Source organism: Crassostrea angulata, chromosome 6 (genome assembly GCF_025612915.1).
Source record: "Crassostrea angulata isolate pt1a10 chromosome 6, ASM2561291v2, whole genome shotgun sequence".
NCBI classification, from domain to species: Eukaryota; Metazoa; Mollusca; class Bivalvia; order Ostreida; family Ostreidae; genus Magallana; species Magallana angulata.
Window position 1 is genome coordinate 53,285,312 of NC_069116.1, and position 19,759 is coordinate 53,305,070.

General features: G+C 32.6%; 2 protein-coding genes across 4 annotated transcripts; both read left to right on the forward strand.

Annotated features, from left to right (window-relative positions):
- The first annotated feature begins 980 nt into the window (after positions 1–980).
- On the forward strand, positions 981–9,720 carry LOC128187882 (uncharacterized). 3 transcript variants are annotated; one of them, XM_052858533.1, is made up of 4 exons: positions 2,218–2,360; positions 3,301–3,519; positions 5,307–5,921; positions 7,343–9,720. In XM_052858533.1, exons 1-4 carry the CDS (start codon positions 2,319–2,321, stop codon positions 7,520–7,522), a joined length of 1,056 nt encoding a protein of 351 aa, XP_052714493.1. In that variant the 5' UTR covers positions 2,218–2,318; the 3' UTR covers positions 7,523–9,720. The 3 variants fall into 3 exon arrangements, with proteins under 3 accessions (XP_052714491.1, XP_052714493.1, XP_052714492.1); XM_052858531.1 differs by lacking the exons at positions 2,218–2,360; positions 7,343–9,720 and adding an exon at positions 981–1,112 and having other exon boundaries at positions 5,307–6,597; XM_052858532.1 differs by lacking the exons at positions 2,218–2,360; positions 7,343–9,720 and adding an exon at positions 3,063–3,190 and having other exon boundaries at positions 5,307–6,597.
- A 23-nt stretch (positions 9,721–9,743) lies between these two features.
- Positions 9,744–18,170, forward strand: LOC128187883 (dopamine beta-hydroxylase-like). Its single transcript, XM_052858534.1, has 8 exons — positions 9,744–9,881; positions 10,892–11,072; positions 11,312–11,422; positions 13,147–13,330; positions 13,466–13,663; positions 14,122–14,247; positions 16,092–16,180; positions 18,032–18,170. The coding sequence occupies exons 2-8, from the start codon at positions 10,908–10,910 to the stop codon at positions 18,122–18,124; spliced, it is 966 nt and encodes a 321-aa protein (XP_052714494.1). The 5' UTR covers positions 9,744–9,881; positions 10,892–10,907; the 3' UTR covers positions 18,125–18,170.
- The last annotated feature ends 1,589 nt before the right edge of the window (positions 18,171–19,759 follow it).

Genomic DNA, 19,759 nt, shown 5'->3' on the forward strand with positions numbered 1-19,759 from the left:
AGACTAGTAGAGTTTAAAGCAAGATCAGACCTTACAATTCTTTGTCATGTAAACAAGGCTTGTGCCCTGTTTTTGTTTACAGAGGTTTACAGAGGTTCAATGCTAGTATACCCGTGAAAAAAATCTTTTTTAAGTTAATTTTGCTATCTTCTCATTCATTTTAAGCATAAATAAACAGTTCCTAACGTTTAACACATTCATTTATGTCTAAAATTAAAATGTTAACTTCAAAATTCAAAATGTAAACAAAAGCTTTTTTTACATAACAAAGATCGAATTGTAAGCTCTTTAACTCGCTTATTACTTAACGAATGACATGATTTTGGTTGCCTATTAAAAATGCCTTCCTGAAGCATTGCAAACAATAAAATCGGAAAAATGATTTTTGACCAAAATTGTTACCATGCCCCATTAAAATATGAATGTTCTCCATATCTTTTTACAAAGAACTTCTACATTAAAAATAACCAGCCCTCTTACCTTGGTGTATCTTGTGTATTCCATCAATGATCAATGGTACGATTTATAAATTATCTGTATAACTCTATACTCTAAAAACTCCGATCCATTTATTTATTTGTTTATTCATTCAAAAATCCGATAATTATAAAGAAATTTAGTAAGTTAGCGGTAAGTTAGCTAAGTCATTTTTACATTCACTGACTTTTTTAATACATTAGACCTTTTTGCACTGATATGTACTGTTACTGTAATGAGTACAATATCCAGTGTCATGGTTAATAGAGCGAATCCTTTAAAAATTCTCACAAGTGCAGAAAAGTTAATCAATAGCAATCACCGCTAGATGATAGGAATTATTCAATCCTTGAATAAGCTACTTCATTTCCTGTAAACTAGTTAAAATTCGACAAGCATGCATCAGATTCTTGTCCAGCCTTCTAATACTTTAAACGAGAAGTAATAATTATGAATGGCTTAATTGTTTTGTTTTTGTTTTGAAAGGGGGGGGGGGCTTCCGGTGCGTATGCCCGCGTTCGATAGGTCATTGACCAACCTGAACTTGGGCCGAACTTGTGTATATAAAATCAGCGATTCAGTTAGAATTTTTCATAGCTGAAATCATGATTATCTTAGAGGGATATGGAGACTGGGTATGTGTAGATTTTGTTTCTAAATTGTTTAGTCTACATCCATATATTATATATAATGTTTTTGATTGGTGCTTGTTTTGTCTTTTATATTTATATTTCAACTGAAATTTTTTTTTCGCATCCTTCAACATTTTCCGTGTGATATAGAAGTTCTCAATACCTGATACCTGATACCTGTTTTAAGAGTATTGCAGAATTGGGACGTGTTAAATCATCCACGTCTACGTACCGCGTCCACAAACTGAGTCACAACATCTCGACATATCACACAACGGGGTCATATCGTATCGGCTCATTGTCCTTGGTATTTAAATCATAAAGCAGCATGTGTAAACAGGAAGACCGTTTCCTGTGGAACGTGCAATATTGCAGATGCAAAATTTGCCTGCACGTAATTCTACATGTATTCATATTTCTCGAATTTCCATCAGTAATTCTGAAATTCTGCGAACATGAATTAATCTTAGAAAACAAACAAACAATGACCTTTATGTGTTTAAAATTTGGTGTAATTTTTTAGGCTGTGTTTGTCATTTTAGATCTAGACTTATTCTAACATGGTAGTCCGAACTTTCTCATTTTTCTTTAATTTGCGGTGTTTCAGGTTTAGACTGCAAAATTAATGTTCGGCGGACCGTTTATAAAGTTCTTTATAGAGTCCGAGGGCAAGATTTTTGAAAATGGTTAGTATACAATGCATGCAATATAAACATATGTAAGTAATTTATTGCATTAAGATATGTAATTTTTCTAAGTTTACTTACATGTGATAAAGTTGAATAAACGCAGTCAAATGATAAATGAGGCAAACTTAAATTATTTATTCAAAATATTTAATTAATTTATAGAGAACCTACCTGAAACACCTACTTAGGTTTTAGTAAAAAATATTTAAAATGGTCTTAAATAAAATGCTATTTAGCCTCTGTCGTCTGTGGGGTTGCAGATTAGTATAAATAAAATTGTTTATTGAAATAAATATAAAAGTACATGCGTCATCGCGGCGAGTAAGAAGGTTCTGGATTAAGTAAACATTCGACGTGACGTCAGAGCGATAGTTATAAAAATAGCACACTGCGCTACAAATTGACCAATGAAAATTGGGTTCAAAGGTAAGTGTCGAGCGCAAACTAGAATGTAAATAAAAACGAGAACTCTTTGAGTGAACTCAGTTCGATGTGAGTGATCAGTGAGAATAGAGCATTTATGACTGAGGAAGGAGTAACTATAATTCCAACTAACGATCCAGTAAGTAGTACATTGAATATCGATATCCGCGTTATTTAACAATAGATGTACTTGTGCGCAGTTGCTGGAAAAAATTTGTTTACAAACATTACAACCAGCATGGGATATGTCAGTATCTGTAATGCTCATGAATGCGACAAGTGATTGAAGTTTAAAAATTGAAAATATTGAAAGTATGGTACGTGGTACTATTGCTTTTGATGATACGAAATTAAGCGAGGGAATGGTCGTCTTTAGAATAGCAATGATTGTGTAATCCAAACCATCCTACTTTCGCAGTGATGCTACGTTATTTTACTTCAGTCAGTTTGCAGCATGACCCAATTCTTGTATATCTGTATATTTAGATAAACAATATCCAAAATTATTTTTTTAAAAATGATTTATATTACCATTTGTATAATTTTAATATGAAATATTTTTATCCGATATATATATATATATATATATATATATATATATATATATATATATATATATATATGTGTGTGTGTCCGTGATTATATTCGATTTTTTATTATGCATTTGTTAAGCTGAGTGTGTAACTTGGGAATTTAGTGAATTTTGTTGTTTTGATTATTTGGAGAGGGTCAAATTTCTAGAAAGTTCTTTTGACGTTTGCGTTTTTTCGTCACGTGTACCTTGGAATGCGTTTGGTGAAATCACGTGTGACTAAATAAGATGTATAAAAATAATGTCGTTGTGTACAATTGCCCCATTTAGAGTAAGGACTTGACTAACGAAAGACAACAACTATTGTGTAAAAGAGAAAAAATTGCATTTAATAAATTTTATTTTGGATTCGAGACGTACATAACATGTCTCTGGAGGTACTTTTTTTTAAAAAACTATATGTACAGTGCTGTATATGCTAAAATTTGTAAAATGTTGGGTTGGTTGAAGTAGGAAAACATGCAATTTTAACCTGACTGTTTTTCAGGATATGAAGAAGTTGACATCTGATCGGCCGCAGAGGCGAAGTGGTAGGGGCAGGCCAGGACGCCGAGGAAACAAAGTGGATGTGAAAGTGAAACTAGAAAGAAGCCGCCAGAGTGCACGCGAGTGCCGCGCGCGGAAAAAATTGAGATACCAGTATCTTGAGGATTTAGTCTCAAATAGGGAACAGGCCATTTTTAAACTCCGGGAGGAACTTGAGTCGGTAAGTACTATTGACAGACATTATCAATAGAAAACGGCTGACTGTAACAGGAAAGTTTTGCAAAGTTTCAATAAGAATGGCTGCATTATGCCCCTTAGAAATGTAGTGCACTTGCACTGCTTATCGAAATCATTGACCCAATGAACTAAAAAGCAAAAGGATAAGCAGTTGTAACGTGCAATGACCCAATAAACGGACATTTACAGGAGGGTGAATTGTTTGGTTTAAGTTTACCTGAAAAGCAGACGTCATTATCGTTATACATGTACATGTATTGATTATATAGCAAAGATTCTAGAATCTTCGAAAATTTTGAACAGATTTTGTACAAAATCTGTCAAAATGATCTATCCATTAGTTTAGAGGCATTCTACTGTATGTTGGAATATTCCTCTTGTGTTGAATGGTTTTTTACTAAGAGTCCTTTGATTAGTCTGTAAGAATTATCTACCTTGTACAAGATTAAGTTGTTCTGTTATTGTCAAAGTGTGAGCTATTTTACTGATAGTGAAAGTGTTCCCCCCTACACTCAGTCAAAATAGTCAACAGTAGAAATTGTCTGACTGGGAGGGAGAATGTGCATCTATTATGATATAGCTACATTGACTCAATTATACCAATTGACAGCTATCAAAAACAATTGTTTATTTAGAACCATTTTAACAAGAGCTTGGGTTTTTGGTATTTGAGTCAAAAAAAGATGTGATGTAGGCCTGTCTGTTTCATTGCTGGCCACTCGGCCATGGCTCTTTGAAATCAACAAGATTATTCTGGACTTTAAGTAAAGACTGCAATCTTGCATATTTTGCTGAACACCAGCATCATTTTTTACTTGTTTTGAAACATAGAGATACTCATACTGAAAGTCCAAGGTCTTGTTAAAGATGATTCTATTATAGATGTGTGAGAGAGTGTGAATGTATAGACATACTCTCTCAGTAAATTTTTTTTTTAAATCGCTATACAGTTTGTGATACTTACTGGGGTGTAGGCATATGAATTAGACCCTGCAAGTTTGTAAACAATACTAAGCATGGATTTAGAGGGGTGCGGTCTGAACTCCAGGGCATCTGGAATGTTCAGATATATTTACATATGTATAATTTATTGGATATGGTATCAGCCCAGCCCCCATTCAAACACACACACATCACTACAATCCACCCCACTGCCCTGGCAAACACTATCATTCCCTGGAACCCCCAGCCGTACCCCCTCCCCCTGGATAAATTTTAGGTGAATGCCAACATTGGATCTGCTCATGTTGGCATTCACCTATCTGATAGCTGTCAATTTTTTTTCCTATTATATGTTTCTACTCTGTTAACCTCAAGATACCATTTCATTGCCTTCTTCCAACTTAAATTTTTGGTTCATGGTTTTTTTATTTGTTGATATGATTGTTTCTCTAATTTACTGAAAAACAGTTGGTTCCAACAGGAATATAAACATCACAATAATTTTCTATTTATTTTATTGGGAGAGGACAATAACAGCTGTGTTTTGATGGTTTCTAGAGTATTACTATCTCCTGTAAAAAAAAAAAGTTCAATGTTAGTTTTTGGTCAAGGTCTACAGTGCACAGTTATGTAAAATATAGCAAGTGAGTTGTACAAAACTGACCTGAACAATTGGAGGCACTGGGAAATAAATGGTTAAACTGCCAGAAAGGAAACGCGTAGACTTAAGATTTACTATCCTTCATAAATCGTATATCCCTGATATTTAGTATATAGGGATTCTTAGCTGATCAGAAGCTAAATTATCTTGTTATTTACTGTCTTTAGTACAAACAGTACTGCGTTGATCTTGACCAAGGAAAACTTCCAGAGCAATTATTGAAAGATCTTGCAAATGTGATGAATAAAGGGGAAAACTCTGGCGCACCATTTATTCCCACGACCACACCAGATGTTGGGACAGTCATAACTAATGGCTATGAACATGAAGTGTGCAGAGAGACATTCTATCAACAAAATGGCACAGAATCAGGATGTAGTGTTCCATCTACAGAAAAATGCAGTTCGTACCCATACTACCCGCATTCCAGTGGAGATTGCAGTGTCACATACTCCAGCTACCTAAACCCATTACCACAGCCTAGCCATTATCATTATCCACAACAACAACATCATCATCATCATCACCATCCAAATCCATCTGGAAAAGGAGGATCAGCAATAATGGACAATCCAGCACCTCATCTTGCACGCAACTCTATAGCTTTAGGAAGTACTCGAACAACCTGTGGAAATCCAGTCGTCACTTCATCTCAGCACACTCTCAGTCTGATGAACCAAACTGGAGGAAACACGTCTTTCTTGTCTATGCTTCGCGACTCAACTGCCATGGAAATGGGGACTGAGGCTTTGATGGATCTAGGATATTCAAAAGCCTCTAATGTTAGTAATGGTGCATCAAAATCTATAGACTGGCCAGCTAATGGAGATCCAGAGTCTGTTGCTGTTCACACAAAAGTTCCAGGCGTGCCACAGCTTCCTACAATTCTTGAAGAGATGTAAATTCAGTGGAGTGTGCTTCCTTGTAATGTTAGTGATTAGTTTAATATCAACCTAATACCTCACTGTGCGAACATTTGAACCTCCAAAGTGAATTGGCTTCACATGGATATTTGCACGATATCCATGTATCGGTAAAGACAATTCAGATGGAAATCCAGTATCAAAATTGAGACATTTTTTAATGAAATCTTGAATGGAAAGTGGTGTTCACCCTTAATAAGTGATGAAATTCTCATTGGATATTTATTTTATAACAACAGACATTGCGTAGATCGCTGTCTGCAGACACAGTTACTAAGCAGATTCAACGCCAGACAGACTAATTGTTATATACAATAACTTATAAGGTTTAAATTGAGTTAGCATTGGTTTATGTAGGGACAATTTTACATATTTATTTGCCATGTAATTAAGAGAATTTTTCTAGATTTTATGTGAGAACAGAGATGTTATGTAACAGAATACTCCAATTAGTGTGTCGTGTAAAAAGACACAACTGCACAATTGCTTGTGTGTGGATATTAAAATATTAATAGTTCTAGTCATTGGGGGCATTAGAGAATGTATTGAATGTTGATAGTTCTAATCCAATGACTAGAGAAAATCTATTTTTGAGTAGAAAAAAGCAAAAACAACACAAAAAAGAAAAAAACTAGGAACAAAAAGCTTAAGGAGAATTATTATCAGTCGGAAATTGAGAGCTAGTTCATGTGTTATATGCAAGTGGACAGTTTCTTAGCTATTTGTAACTTGTAATGTTGCTCATATATATTTATATAGTTATATAGTCAAATGTCTAATTTATTTTATCCATGCGGGCATGGTATTCTAGTTGATGATGTGGTTACTTCCTTTTAGTATGTGGTGTCTGATAAATATTTATTCAACTCGGTGAACACTATTATCTTAAAAGTTTATCTAATATTTTGAATTAAATTATACATTTAGGGCAAATTGATGTATATTTTTATATATTTACTTTTTGCTATTTTGTTGCATTTCGATAATAAAATTTATTTACAAAAAAAGAATGAAGTTAATTGTTCTTTTTTTAATTACATGGTAAGGTAAAAAGGTCTTAAAAAGTGCATGGTTAGGTTTAAGAATTCATGAATGGGTGTAGATGTACTAACAAACTTAATAAAAAAACTTAATTGGAGGTATGACATGATGGTTAAATTCAATGAAAAAAGCGTTTGGGGAGAAGATTTAAGTTAGTCCTAATTCCCCATTTGGGCATCCATTGTATTAAACGAAATGTTTGATATTATTAAGTATTACAATATTGAACTTTTTTTCAGTACAAACATCATTGTTCCAATGTTGATGATACTGGCCTCGTTTCGGATGAACTTGTTGAAAAATTAATGACATGGGAAGCTGAATACCAGAGGGGCAAGACCTTGGATGAAACTGATGTCTGTAGTGATCATATGAGGAGCCCAGAGTGTGTCATCAAAGAGGAAAACATGTCAGACTGATGTCCCCTTGATTCCATTAATTGATATGCATTTTTTTTATCTCCTTCTATATATATTGGTCATATAGACATGGGATTCAACACAGATAAATGGACTTTTGCTGTGATTGTAGATGATCAGGCAAGACATTCCACAGCAAACCTGAGAAAAGCACCAATGATTTCAATTCGTCCAGTAGATTTTGATGCCTGTTGTGTTTTGTATGTGTTGGAATTTGTTTTATTTTTTTTTTAACAATTTTTTTTTACTTTTACAGGGAATTGGTTTTGTTCCACTGTCAATGTACAATTGTAAATACACCAGATTGCTGATTTGTAAATTGTTGTGTAGTTGTTAATTTATTGTGAAATGACAAACAATGGCAGTTGACAGAGCACCTGCTGATGCCTGATAATAGTAGATAATTCTGTAAGAATAGGATGTGTATAATTTTCTGGTACATGTCGAAACATATATGATTGTTCTCCAACCTTATCACAGTTATATATCTGATTATTTTTGTAAAATCAAGAATGTGTTCAAATTAAAGTTAATTAACAAAAATCCACTTCGATACATGTATATTTAAATGTTTGCAACCACTTCCTAATGATCCTTTTGAATTTTAAGATTTAGGAAGAGTATATCCTCTCTCCAAACGTTTTATACTACAATATCAACATGGCAGAATCAAAGATATATAATCAAAGCAGTATATCAAAAAAATAATCAGCATGTCAAAAGGGGGAAATAAGGAAGGAATGACTCATATGGAGAATATTCTTTTAAAAAAATTATCCTTAAAATAATTTTTATGTGGTTTTTTATTTAATGAATCATTCCCTACACTGCAGATATTCAACTCTGTTGAGAGACTAAAGTGCACTATAATGTTTTGACATTTACTGATTTGTCACAAGTTTATGATGGTCCCATTTTAAGATTTTTTAAAACCCTTATGTAAAGGGCGTGTCATTTTTTCCTTATGTTTCATTATCTTTTTATCTTTTTTTTCTCCATATGAGTGAGAACTGGTGTGTTTTGTCCATGAAAATGTCCTCGGCCCCTGTGATAAAGCAGTTACGTTGTCCTTTTGTCAAAAGTTCATGATCTGATGTTTTCTCTTTAATTCGGTCAAACTTTATATGTAGCATTAACTACTGCCACAGTATTTTTTTTTAAACAAAAGCATCCATATGCACATATTTTCATTGTAAAATTTCATACTGGAATCATTAATTCATTTTCATTGATTTACCACATCAAGTAATCATCAATTACTGTTTAGATCTGCTTTTGTATCTTTCCTTGAATCATGTGCAGAACCGTTTTGTTAAAAATGTTTTGATAAATTTAGAACGACCCGTTTGTATGGAATCGTCCTCTTGCTAATAGTTCCAACGATTCCATACGTGATTTCTATGCAGTTGCATATTACATGCTCTTTTGAAATGAAAGGACATACTGTTTCTCAAATATGGGATGGTATGTCCATGAATTAAGCTTGGAACTAACACTAGATTGAAGGTAGAAAGCTTTATTAAAAAGAATGGTCATGCTAAATAGATGACAGCTATTGTGATGTCGCAGAAATAATTATCATCAGATTCATGAATATTTTTTTTAAAGTTTTAAAATAAATTTTCAAAGCCCGACCAATTTTTTGAGAGCCATTTGCTCGATCGACATTCTCATTATCTATACATTCGATGTAATATATTGTCATCAGAGAGCATTAGCTTGATTGGTTAGGGATGATGGCGAAAGGTTACCATTTTTACCGGCTTGCTAAATATCCTTAAAGATTTGACAAGCTACCACGTTTCCTATATAAGCCACATTATTGATGATGTCACGATGCCACGATGCACGAGGTTCCTTTGGCTACTCGTGTTCTCCAGGTCATGTTGTGTCGCATAACACAAGGTTCCGTTGGGCTATTCATGTTCCCCAGGTCTTTTTTTTAGCAGAATGCTGTGATAACTGTGATAGAAATCTGTTTAAATAAGACATTTATTTAAAAGAGGACACGTTTTTCGTTCTGATATACAATTCCAAAAATATTGTTATCCAGTATTACTGTTATGAAAATCCGTGCAATAATTTTTTGTACATATTCTTCTGTTATGTAAAAATTGATTGATGATAATCAAATCTCTGTTATTTGTATATTGTTATGGCGAAAACTTGCTAGACAAAATAAAATCTAAAAACCTCAATTTTCTTTCTTTTCTTCTGATTAAGGTGAGCCTTCTTAAGGAAGTGCGATGTAATATTCGTTTATTATCTGGAAACAGTTTCCTGTTTTCTACAGGCAGTCCGATCTTTATCTCTATTATCTGACAAAAGTTTTGACACAACTAGCAATATTCAACAGAAGGTAAGAACAAATTATAGTGAATGAAAAGTATATCTGTAGTTAAACGTTATTCAAATTTCATGAAAGAAGAAGAAAAATTAGTATGAGCTGTACATGTGTAGACTATATAGCTATGAGACGAGATGGCTGTGTTTTCACACTGCACAAAGGTAACAGTTAAGCAAGCCGATCCTTCTAATGGGAAAGGTAGCAATGAATATACTTGATCCTTTTATCGTTTAACTTGTTATTCAGAAGATTTATTAATATACTGCTATGTAAAAGAAAATATTTTAATATAAATATATTGCTATGTAAAAGAAAATATTTTAAAACAACGTGAGTCGGAATAATGTTAATATCAACATATTAAACATGTAGTATAAAGTTGTACCTCTAAGAAGCATTATGTTTTGCATTAAATTTTTGCTACGAACCACTGCGTACATTCTAAAGAGCCAACTTGAAAGGAATGCTACAAACGATACCAAATATCTCAGAATATTTTTTATCAAAAGACATTACATTGGGCAGACTAATGATACTTACATGTATAATTACATAACCAGAAGAAAATTAGTGTCAGCCGACGTATGGTCAATTTTTGCTTAACTATAGTCACTGCTTTATCTTGGCTAAGATTCTTTTAAGTTACCAATTACTCCAGTATGTGCTGGTGACATTAATTTTAGCGTAACAGTTTTACAAACGTTTACTTTAAATTTAACAAATATGTTATTATTCAAACAAGTACACACATGAAATAGAATTGGACATCAGGCTATGCCTATTTTAGTCCTCTCCCCAAGGATTAAAGTTACAACTGATATTTCAGTTACATGTTAATTATATAGAGATGAATAGGTATAGAATACAATACGTTCATAATATAATATAATATAATATAAAACATGTTCTTGCAGCATTTAAGAAGTTGGAATTCATATAGGATTAAGAGCAGAGAAAGAAAAATAAGAACCAAAAAAAAAAAAAAAAGAGAGAAAATAATAACAAAAACGTTTACTTTTAAGGGCGCAAAGTTGATAAATGGAACGCCTACTGGTTGTAGTGGTCTTTGTCGTAAAGAGTATAGTCGAGACCTGGGCTTCTTGCCCTGTTGTTCACCAGGCGGATATCCGGGTCCTAGAAGTCCGTCTTCAACCCCATCCTGTCCCCCAACAACAGACCACTTATGTTTGTCAACAGTTTCAGGTGAAACTTTGTAATAGATAGTAAAAAATCTTGTATTTCTTTAATTTGAAAAAAAAACCAAAGTACATGTACTTACACGTTTTAATTTCTCACGTCTGGTTAAGTCAATACCATTTAATGAATTTTTTTTTTTAAAAATCGCAGATTGCAATTAGTTTTATTACTATAAAATAATTAAGCATGGAAAGTTTCTTATCTTTTTGTTTAATAACATGCATTTATACTACTATAATCAACAGGTTCCCGATCTTGAGACGTATCACGCCGTAGCATTCGAACCTCTAATCGGGAACGAGGATGCTGTTCATCACATGCTGCTGTTTGGGTGTGACCATGACTTTGGCACAGATGTTGGTATTTACCCTTCCTATTATTTTACTTTTGAGGTCACCTGGGTCACTCAGGTGACCTATTGCAATTGGCTTTCGTCCGTCGTCATGCGTCGTCCGTTGTTCATCGTCAATTAACAATTTTACATTTTTTACGTCTTGAAAAAATTTACAAGCCCAGGCCGATTGTTACGATTTGTGGTTTAAACCATTTCTAGTATAAGAATTTTGAAATGTATTATCCAACAATCCCCGGGCCTCATTGACGGGGTCAAATATGCAAAAAGGCCAAACTTTCAAAAATCTTTTCTACTCCCACGCAAGTGAAAACAAAACTAAATGTTAAGTATTGATGTCAATGGAGCCAAAAGATTTTTTGGTAGAAGGCCCATGGTTTAGGGGTTAGTCCCTAGGGGGCCAATATGGCCATATAGTGAATATGTTTTAAATCTTAAAAAAATCTCCCTCTCTACTTCCACATTAATTTGAGAAATTGTGATGTCCACGAGGCCCTGTACCTAAATTGTGAAATTTGTAGCCCATAAAGGGACATTGTCAAGATTTTGGTCAAATTCAATTTTACTGTTTTTGTTATTTACAATGCTTAAGGAATGATTTCTAATAATGAAGTGAAATTTGAGAGTAAGGCGTAGAGTTATGAACAAGATACAATGCTCACAATTCTTTGTCATGTAAACAAGGCTCGTGCCCTGTATTCGGTTACATATATTCAATAAACCCTTAAAAATCTTTTTCAAGCTGATTTGTCTATCTTCTTATTCATTTTACGCATAAATAAACAGTTCCTAACGTTTAATACATTCATTTTAGGTCTAAAACTGGAATTTTCTCTTCAACATTCAAAATGTAAACAAAATTTTGTTTACATAGCAAAGAATTGTAAACTTTGTAACTCACTTATAACTCAACGAATGACACTCAAATTTTGGTTGCCTTACTGATGCACTGTAAACTTCAAAATCGGCAAAATAATTTTTGACCAAAATTGTTGCCCTATGGCGGGGTAAATATGCTTGATTAAATCTTATAAAATCTTCTCCACGTTCACGGTAGCGGGAGAAAAACTAAATGCATGGTTATGATGTCCACGAAACCCCCTGCCTAAATTGTGAAAGTCAAGCCCTTAGGGTCAGGAGTTCAGGTCCTTGAATAGGGCCAATATGGCCACATAGTAAAAATGTGTAAGATATTACAGTATTTTCTTCTGTACTTTCACAGTCTTGAGAAACTAAATGCATTGTTACTATGTCCATAATGTACTCTTCTCAAATTGTGAAATTTACAGCCCATGTAGCAGGGGTTCCGGCTTTTTAAAATCATTTGAGTCACTCGGATATCTTTTTGCTTTAATAAACATCAAATAATTAAAGCGGTATAGTAAGAGTCATCATATGACTTCCTACTTAATTGTTTTTATAGTTAACACACTCTTTGTCACTGTCACTGACTCACTGTATCCTTTATCATGTAAAAGTTTGCAATGCAATATATGTATATGCAGGAATTGAATATGTTGTTGATTGCCAAAAAATCAAGCCAAATGTAGTGACTGATTGTGTCGGAAAGTATGCATTTAGTTATGATTTTAAACACTTCGATAAATTCACATACATGTAGGAAAAATAGAACTATACGAGATGTCATGTGTAAACTACAATGTGTAATTTAAGTACTTTACAATATGAAAACTCCTTCAAAATTCTTAGCTAATCGTCTTTCTTTAGGACATCCATCCATGTGGTGGCTTAGATACTTCTTGCAGTGCCTGGCTCTCTCAGTATTCTCTTGGTGTAAGAGGACCGATCTGTTTACCAAACGATGTTGGTGCTAGGTTTGGAAAAGACTCTTTCACGAAATTGCTTTTGCAAGTTCACTGGAATAATAAAAATTTGGCTGCAAACATTACAGGTAATTGGCGTATACTAAATTCTGAATGGCTCTCTCATTTTCAAATTGCACGGGTTTTGGATATTGAAGACATACATGAATTTTTATTGATTTTATGTTTACCAATTAGTAATTTATACGATATTGTATTGAAAGATGACAGCGGATTTCGAATTTATTATACGACCCGACTGAGACAGCATGACCTTGGGAATGTCCAAATTGGTCAAAACCAAATTGCGATACAGCCGCGATCTGAAACCACAATAAAGGGGAGTTGTAGTTCCAGCTGTACCGGGATGTTACCCCATTCAATCTATCTTACAAGGACATACATTCATATGCACTATTTAGGTCAGTAAATATTTCCCTCTAAGCCATATATAGATATGAAGCTATATTTATCAACCCCATTCTACCCCATTTACCCCATTCAATCTATCTTACAAGGACATACATTCATATGCACTATTTTTTAGGTCAGTAAATATTTCCCTTTAAGCCATATATAGATATGAAGCTATATTTATCTACGTACTTCATTGGTTTAAATAATCACATGGTTATTGTGCAACAATAGAAAATTCTAGGGAATTTAAACCTACCCGGCTTTTAATAAGCAGGTCATCTATCGAATGACACATTTACCTTTAATTTCTAGAACGCAGTCTTCTTTTTAACCATTTTTTATGTCAAGACAGATTTAATGCCGTAGATGATATGCCCTATATAAACCAGTACTAGTATGCCTTTGTCACGTTCATTCTGAGTAAACTATATTATTGTTCACCTCTAAATCATTGATTTGAAAGGCATAAATGGAAGACTAGAAGTTTACAGAAATGGAAGTCTTAAGACTTTGGTAGCTAAAGATGCTGATTATGTCTATGATGCATCCCCCATTCATGAACATGGAACTCCGGTGGAAATTCTACCTGGTATGTAAGATTACGGTACAAAGAGAGACAACTCTTGTAAACACTTGCTGATTAAATTTTGGGCATTAAAGGCGATTTTCGTTATGCAATGAAACGTTAGCAAAAATAATACCATTAATGTATTGACATAGAAAAGTATTTTTCTAAAATGTATTTAAAAACATACCATAATCTCAAAGAGACCATAAGAGGGGTTGGCTAAGTACCAATGTAAAAGGACATAGATTTATATAGTCGTTAGACTAACTTTTTTATACTGATTGTGAGACCATAATGAATCACCAAATTATCTTCGGATTTTTTCCCGTTTTCCCCGATTAATACAGATAGCACACGGCGGATATAATCGATCAGCAGAGGATGCTCACTGTTTTGTGTTTTTCCTTTGGACTTTTAATATTGAACACTGTTCGTTATCACATGTCATGTGAAAATAAAAACCATAGTTTGAAAATTAGATGAGGAAACAAGGTTTTATATCACAGAAGATTGGCGATAAGGCAGGTAAAATGCCTATATTAGGATGGATAAAAAACTGAAAAACAAAAATATCAACAAATCTTATAATTCTATTAGATAAAAATGCTCTAAAATATGCATTATTTGTAACCCTTAAATAGGTGCAATATTCGTAATATATTGATTAAAACAGATTTTTTGTTATTATGTTATTGAGGTTTAAAGAACAACGAACAAATTTCAATCAAGAAATACTTTTGAGTGTTTACACACTCTGTGTTAGAAATGCAAATTGGAATACCAACAATTGATCGCTTTAGGAAAATAATACAAAGTCCATAAATTCATGGTAAAAGTTAGATATAGCATTGAAATGACTCAATGGTTAAAGCACCAGAGCTTATGCAGCTTTATAAAACTAGGATTTTTAAGTTAAGGGCTCGATACCACCAAAACTTAAGGCCATTTTTTTTTTGTTTTAGTTAAAATACTAAGACTGAAGTTAAAATTGAGCGTTTGTAAAATTTTAATATGTTGTAATATATTGTAATATGTTATCAACAATAGATTTTGATGAAAAAAGATACCTAATTTGAATTTGTATTTCACGATGAAACCAATGGGCATTTGCGCCATATTAATTCCCCATCCCCATTTTATATTCATTAAAACTTCCTGGATATCAGAAATGGTATACAATGAAGTTTGGGGAAATGTTTAAATTTTACATGATAAAATAAAAATTGATAAATAATGATAAATAAAGATAATAATTTGACCGAAAAAGTGTTAACATGTGCATGTATTCAAATATATATAGATATGATATTACATGTTTATATAGAAAAAATTGTTTGAATATTCAGAGGGAAATCACAAAGGGAATTTCAAAATAAAATTGACTCGAACTTTACGTGCATTGTGATTGTAGATTTCAGGTATTTGGCTATTTGAATGAAACACAATTTTTAGGAATTAATAACTTTCACGAAAAAAGTAAGGTAATTACACGAAGGTCCAAAGGTACTATGAAATAAACCAATGCCTTTAACTTTTAAAATTTTGGCCTTGAAGTTTTTGTTCTCCTAAAATTAATATTTACTCCACATAAATGTGGAAGTGAAAATTTTACGTACACATTCTTATTGTATGACAGAATTATAGCCATTTGCTAATCTGAGTCGTTATTAAAATTTTGGGAATTAAGGATTAATTTCATAATTGTATACCACCGTTAAAATAAACAATTTCAGAAATGAAAAGAATATAGATAAATTGCATTGAAAGAAATCTTAACGTCACTTTCAATAAAATGTTTCCAGGTTATAACACTCTCTCCATTTAATGAGTGAAATTTTGAACATTCTATTTACCTGCAATTTTAGGTGAAGAAATCAAACTTACATGCACGTTCAACTCACGTGACGGACACAGGAAGAAAGACAACATGGTGTATTTTGGTGAAGGATCAGAGGTTTACAAAATGTCTTTATTTTTCAAAAATCACAAATGACAAACAGGAATAAGAAAATCATGTTCAGAGACGTCCACATTGCACACATATTCTTGATTATGAGTGAAAAATATAAAACTAAAAGAAATGTGTAAGGAAAAACTTCCATTGACACCATGAACAAAACGTAATGTAAAAATGTCATAGACGTTACTATAAGCTGTTCTTGCCACTGTTTTAACATAATAGATCAGTAAGAAATTGATATTTTCTTTCCAAAATATTATTGATATATACAATGAGAGTGATGTCCGATTTTTAGATTAAATAATTTATCGGAGATATAGAGGATATCTATATTGTGTGATTTTATATTTGCTTTATCCAACGAGTTGAAATGGTGACTTGGATAATAAAGTTTGTTGACAACCACAAAGTTGCGAATGCTCGTTAGTTTGAATTGACTCGAGCGAGGAACAGTTGTTGATGTTTTATAACACAAACACCAGCCTAATATTGCGGGATTGAAAATAGTGAATAAGGATGCTTACTGGTGGTGGAATCAAAGTCTTATGAAACATTATTTCGGTAGGTTCTTATATATAAACACAACCGGTACATTCTGTTTTCATCGCGTTGTCAGGATGAACTCCTTTAATATAGTTAACGTAATTTGCAGTTTTATAAACTTCACAAAGCAAATTGAAAGTTTGAAGGGGACTAAAATTATCAAAAATCTTGACAAACAAGAAAAAAGGTCTTTTGGTTACGGTTATGTATAACTTTGCAAAAAAGTGGGGGGAGGCCCCCCAAACATGCCCCAATAGCCCGGGTTCCGACGCCTAACGTTGCTACGCAGTTATGTGTTTTCCTTCATATTTGTAATTTAAGTCTTTGACAAAATTCATTTTATATCAATTTTTGTAGTAGATATAGTTATGTTGAAAGTACTAGCAAATCTTCGAAAATAGGTCACTGAAGCGTTGAAGCGAGGGGCTGTGTCAAAAATAGTTCGCACCGGAAGTATTTGATAAAGCATCACCCGTTTGATATAGCAAAGGTTTATCACACTGGTAATATACACCACACATATGAGATAAACAATAATAATAAGAATTTATAATTCTGACAGTTTTTAGTGAAATCAGGAAGTTATTCCCTGAAAAGAGTACAGAACTGAATCGGGCATTATATAATTCCAAGAAATCTTATGAATCGAAGTTATTTAAACGGACTATCCCTCCTCCCTTTTTTTTTTAAATTTACATATATCAAATAATGTGTGCTTTGCTGAGTATAATTTTAGAGTATAGATAAAAAAAAATGGCATGTTTAGTACGTATAGTTCTGAAAGAAGGAGTAAGATAGATAATTTTATTGAGTATTACATGCTAAAAATTGGCATCAAATCATATCTAGTCCTTTAGGGAAAAATTTTATCAATATACCCTCACCCTATATTATACGTACTGGTCAATAGCAACTTACGCATAATGTTATCTGTCATTTATGATACTTACTGATATAATTAAGATACACCAAGATTTTATTATCATATGATTAGGTTTGGATATGCATGATTTTGCAACAAATATATTAAAATGTATCGATACATGCATATGGTGGTTATTGAACTTTGTTTGTGTATGACAATCATCACATTCTGTTTATATTTTTTCTGTTTCATGCTTTTTTTATTATCATATGATTTCCCGTACTGTGTCCATATAGTATATGCACACAAGTTGTTTGTCAAATTGACATATGTTCTCTGAAAACCATCATCAATCAATTGACAATCATCACATTCTGTGTATATTTTTTTTATTTCATGCTTCATCCTCTGAAAACCTTTTTTAATGTCTGTTTCAGGCTGAGATGTGTTATGCCTTCGTGTCCTACTTTCCGAGAATACGTGGATTTGATCAATGTATTCAAATGGGTGATATAGATATCAATTGTTAATACATGTATATGAATAAAGAATGGAGAGACAGTGAAAATGTCTAAATGGTGTGCATTTCAAACCGTTTATTGTCCATACATTCCACATTTTTTTATTTCTTCTTGATTAGCCTTTTATACATTTTAACTTCTACTCTTTGCCAATATATTATCTTGAACAAAAACTGAGTCTGCACACAATTAACATACATTTAAAACATTAAATATAGTTTTTTAAATTTATGATTATTTTACCACTGATTTGGTTTCAGAATATTTTTATCGTTGAATTTAGTGTGTGTGTGTGTGTGTGTGTGTGTGTATATATATATATATATATATATATATATATATATATATATATATATATATATATATATATATATATATGAAATTTTGCAAATGAGTTCGGTTTTTGGACAAGCGTTCATAAATTCAAGCTATTTTGGTTTTCCAAAACTTAAAACGCTTTGTTCGCGTTTGGTTTATGTTTAAAAACTGTTCAATCCAGTATCAATTGCCTTATACCCCTATATTCATCTTTCGGGGTATCATTGACATGTGTGATACGACATTTTTTTCCAATTTTTGTTTGTCTTTGGAAATTTTTGGTTCTGTCGGTCTGTATTCTTTTCACATGACCTAACATTATAAGTAGACCTGTAAACAGTATTTGAAAGAGAAGTCATATAATTCTGTGTTCACTTTTTAAGTGGTTAAGATGCAGCATGTTACCTCAGAACTTCGAAGCATGTTTAAACAGTTGCTTTATAATGAATTGCAACATAGACTTAAGCAAAACATCAAGAATACAAAAGAATCAAAGTGAAATTTGATAAGCATTGATGTGAAAGCAATAAAGTGATATACATGTGTAAATGTACTGAAAAATAAAGAGGTAAGCCAAATAAGAATAAATACAAGATCCATTGACTTTTGACGGTGATTATTTTCCATATTATTCAAGAAAATGTTTCTGATAAAGTAGTGGTTTATCAAGATGAAATGATGCTAGAAAAAGCAAGGTTATAGAATTGTTCGTACAGTATTGATCACTTAACAGTTTAAATATATTTTAAGTTATCGTTATCCATGCATATGTGCAGATTGTTGCAGGACATAAGATTTAATAAGTTTAAAAAGCATGGTCACGATTTTCGTCAAAATTTATTTTACTAGTTTTATAGTTGCTTTAGTAATGCATTTCTAATGATCAATTAAAATTTGAGTATCATTCAAAGAGCTATGCAAGGCTTACTATTCTGTGTAATGTAAACAAAGTTCATGCTATGTTTTTGTTTACATTGGTTCAATATACTGGTAAAAGCTCGTTAAGCTGGTTTATCTGCTAATTCGTATTGAAATAATAATGCAGTTCGTAGCGTCTAAATCTGGGATTGTCTTTACACCATTCCAAATGTAAACAAAACCTTTGTTTATATGAAGAAGAATTGTGAGTTCTGTATATCGCTTATAACTCGACCAATGGCATTAAAATTTTGGTTAATATTAGAATTGCCTTATTGAAGCATTGTAAACATTAAAAACGGAAAAACTATTTTTGACAAAAATAGTGATTATGCCCCTTCAGGTGGCACGAGACAGGTTTTGTTTTTAGCTCCCCTGAGGTTGAAGTGAGCTTTTCTGATTACCTGT